Genomic DNA, 3,840 nt, shown 5'->3' on the forward strand with positions numbered 1-3,840 from the left:
CCACATTTAAAAAAAAAAAAAAGTCCTGGGATCGATTCATTCGACTAAAAAGTTTTCCAAGGCAGTGCTCCAGCATGGCTACAGTCTAATGACTGAAACAAGTAAAAGATCATCATCATCATCATCATCATCAGCAGCAGCAGCAGCATCATTTAACATTCGTTTTCCATGCTAGCATGGGCTGGACGATTTGACTTGTGACTGGCGAACCAGAAGGCTGCACCAGGCTCCAATCTGATCTGGCAGAGTTTCTACAGCTGGATGCCCTTCCTAAGGCCAACCACTCTGAGAGTGTAGTGGGTGCTTTTATGTGTCACCGGCACGAGAGCCAGTCAGGCGGTTGCCACCGGCACGAGGGCCAGTCAAAAAGATAAAAGATATATATTATATGCAAACCTCAGCTAAATGCCCTTCTGATTTAATCCTCAATAATGTCTCCAGAACAGTTTGAAAGTCTTTCTCCAAGTTTTTCTTTCCTATTTGTTTGCAGGAAATAATCTTGAAGCTCAAGCATTTTTATCCAGAGGAGGACAAGTGATTATCCGAATGCGCGGATTACCTTTCACTGCAACTGTACAACAAGTGGTAAGTCCTCTCAATGTCCACTCTGTTACCTTTATTGTTGTGCTGTCTCCAATGTCAACCCAGTTGGTCGTTGGATTTTGTGTTCTTGGTGGGGTTAGAGTTAGGGCAAACACATTTAATGTAAGTGCGGAGGGTCATTGAAATGTTATCTAGAAACAGATGTAGGGAGGTGGATGGACGGAGGCTGAGAGAGAATGGGGGTGGGTGCTGAATGGATGGATAGATGTGGGGAGAGATAAATGGATGGAAAGAGGGATGAATGGATGGAGAGAGAGTGGGGGGAGCTGAAGTGATGGATGGAAAGGAGAGAGGGGGCTGGATGGATAGATGAATGGTGGGATGGTTGTAAGGGTGAATGGATGAAGAGACGGAGGAATAGATGAGAGGAGGGATGGGCAGATGGATTGTATCAAAGAATAGGCAGGTATTCAATACAGGCAACATAAAAATAAATATTATTCTTTTCTTTTATTCTTTTACTTATTTCAGTCATCTTGACTGTGGCCATGCTGGAGCACTGCTTTTAGTCGAGCAAATCGACTCCAGGACTTATTCTTTGTAAGTCTAGTACTTAATCTATCGGTCTCCTTTTGCCAAACCACCAAGTTACGGGGGATGTGAACGCACCAGCATTGGTTGTCAAGTGATGCTGGGGTGGGGGTGGGGGACAAACACAGATACACAAACATGTACACACACATAAATATATACATATATATCTATATATACGATGGGCTTCTTTCAGTTTCCGTCTACCAAATCCACACACAAGTCTCTGGTCAGCCCGAGGCTTTAAGTATAAGGCACTTGCCCAAGGTGCCACGCAGTGGGACTGAACCCAGAACCATGTGGTTGGTAAGCAAGCTACTTACCACACAGCCCCTCCTCTACTGCAAGACACCTGTACCTCTCCCCCTATCATACATTAACCTCTCAACACCTGGCACAAAACCACCTCCTCCCTCTATACTGCACCCCACCCCCACCATTTTGTTAAGGGGTCGTATCCTGTGAGTTACTTGGTAACTTCATTAGCACCTGTGCCACAAAAAAAAATGCATCCAGGACACACTGTGAAGTGGCTTTCATTAACCTGTTAGCACTCATGGTCCTTTTTTTAGGACCAGAAGGATAATCCATCATATTTCTGCAACACCTGTATTTTTCTGAGATACCTTTAATTAGTCATCAAGACTGGAGTGTCTTTCAAATATTGTAATCAAATTTTTTTATATATTTAGTATCAGATAAAATTGTATAAAAAAAAAGACTTTTGGTAATAAATTAAATAAAAAAAATTGGGTATTAATGGGTTAAGAATGGCATCCCACCCACAGAAACCATGCTAATGTAGACACTGGCGCTCAACACAGCAATCTGGCTCATTGGCTCCTGTCAAACTATCCGACATATTCCAGCGTAAAATACAGACATTAAATGATGATGATGTCTGTTTTAGCAGAAGACATTTTTTTTATGTGTATCTTAAATGCCATTATGTCTCAATACTACAAAAGACAGCAATATTCTGAAGACATACTTCTGTATATTAGGGATTCAGATGACCTAATTTTGTCACCTCACAAATTAAATGATTAAACCAGTTGGCCAATAGGATCATCTCATTCCTGTGACAGTTTGGCTACAGAATAATCATGGCCAACCATTATATTTAATATGGTTTGGTGAACTGAATGGCTCATTTATAAACTTAATATTCTAATTACTCACCCTACGCTTTGATGAACAATCTTTATAGCAATTTTATTAGCAATTTTGAAGGAATTATTATATTTTCTATCTTCCATTTTATATTTATAAAAAAAAACTAACAAAGCCTTTTGAGGTGAGGATGACAGAAAAACACATTTTCTCTTCTTCAATTTGTCACAGTATTTAATTTTTTTTAGCGAAGGACATGAGACATTTTCTGCAAAGCTTTTTTTGTTTTTTTTTTGTCTTTTAAACCATAAAATAGTATAAATACAGTTTTGTTCTGAACTGTAGAATAAACAGGAAATTTGTTAGAGCTGTTAGTTGTTGGTATTTTCCAAAGCTGGAGTAATTTGCTCAAGAAAATATAAAGGAACGGTTAAGAGCTTTTGTACGTTCTTTTAAAACAAGATCTCATATTTTTACTACGAAAGCAATGGTGGACTGGCTATTCTTTGGCTTGCTTCAGTCATTTGACTGCGGCCATGCTGGAGCATCACTTTTAGTCAAACAAATCGACCCCAGGACTTATTCTTTGTAAGCCTAGTACTTATTCTATCAGTCTTTTTTGCCAAACTGCTAAGTCATGGGGACGGAAACACACTAACATCAGTTGTCAAACGATGCTGGGGGGGGGGGACAAATACACACACATATATACACACAAGGCTTTGGTTGGCCCAAGGCTATAGTAGAAGGCACTTGCCCAATGTGCCACTCAGTGGGACTGAACCCAGAGCCATGGGAAGTGAGCTTCTTTCCACACAGCCACTCCTACGCCTATGTCTTATATTTAAATATATAACAAGCTAGGGTATTATATTTAAATCTTTTATCTTTTACTTGTTTCAATCTTTAGACTCTGGCCATGCTGGGGCCACAATCTAATTTTTAGTCGAATGGATAGGCTCTGGTATTTGTTTTTTTTTTAAGTTACAGGGGTGTAAACACATCAACACCGGTTGTCAAAAGACAGTGAGGATCAAACTTAGCAGTTCGGCAAAAGAGACCAATAGAATAAGTATTAAGCTTAAAAAGAAAATAAGTACTGGGGTTAATTAGTTCGACTAAAATACCTCATGGCAGTGCCCCAGCATGGTCGCAGTCTAATGACTGAAACAAGTAAATGGTAAAAGAGAAAAGATGAAAGAAAATAGTTGAAATCCAAGAAGATTAGTTGTAAACTTGGTCGGCACAAAAAAAAAGCGGTTACGTTGATCTTGATAAAATCTTAAAAATTCAAACATGTCTGGGTTTTTTTGTTTTTTTTAATTTATCTGTTCCTTTGGTGACCATCACTAAAATATTCTCTTCTTGGTTCCTGTATTTATTTCCTGTTTTAAACTCAAACTTCAACAAACACCCTGTTTGTCTAAAGGTTGGGGAACAAGAGAGACAGAGAGAGAGACAGAAAGAGAGACAAAGAGAGGGACAGAGGGAGAGAGAAAAAAAAGGCAATGTTAACACAAGTATCCTTATTTGCTTTGGTTGGTTGGCTGGCTTAATGCACATCCCTCCTCCCACCCCTCACCCCTCACCCCA

General features: G+C 39.6%; 1 protein-coding gene across 1 annotated transcript in view; it reads left to right on the forward strand.

The window, feature by feature from the left end:
• The window catches only part of LOC106879768 (epithelial splicing regulatory protein 1), a gene marked incomplete at its 3' end in the record, with an annotated part of 73,853 nt that overhangs the window by 48,080 nt on the left and 21,933 nt on the right, over positions 1-3,840 (forward strand). The window contains exon 8 of the mRNA XM_014929464.2: positions 491-585. Coding sequence (XP_014784950.2) covers positions 491-585 — 95 coding nt within the window. The remainder of the gene's footprint in view (positions 1-490; positions 586-3,840) is intronic.

The sequence above is a fragment of the Octopus bimaculoides genome, chromosome 3, assembly GCF_001194135.2.
Source record: "Octopus bimaculoides isolate UCB-OBI-ISO-001 chromosome 3, ASM119413v2, whole genome shotgun sequence".
Lineage (NCBI taxonomy): Eukaryota > Metazoa > Mollusca > Cephalopoda > Octopoda > Octopodidae > Octopus > Octopus bimaculoides.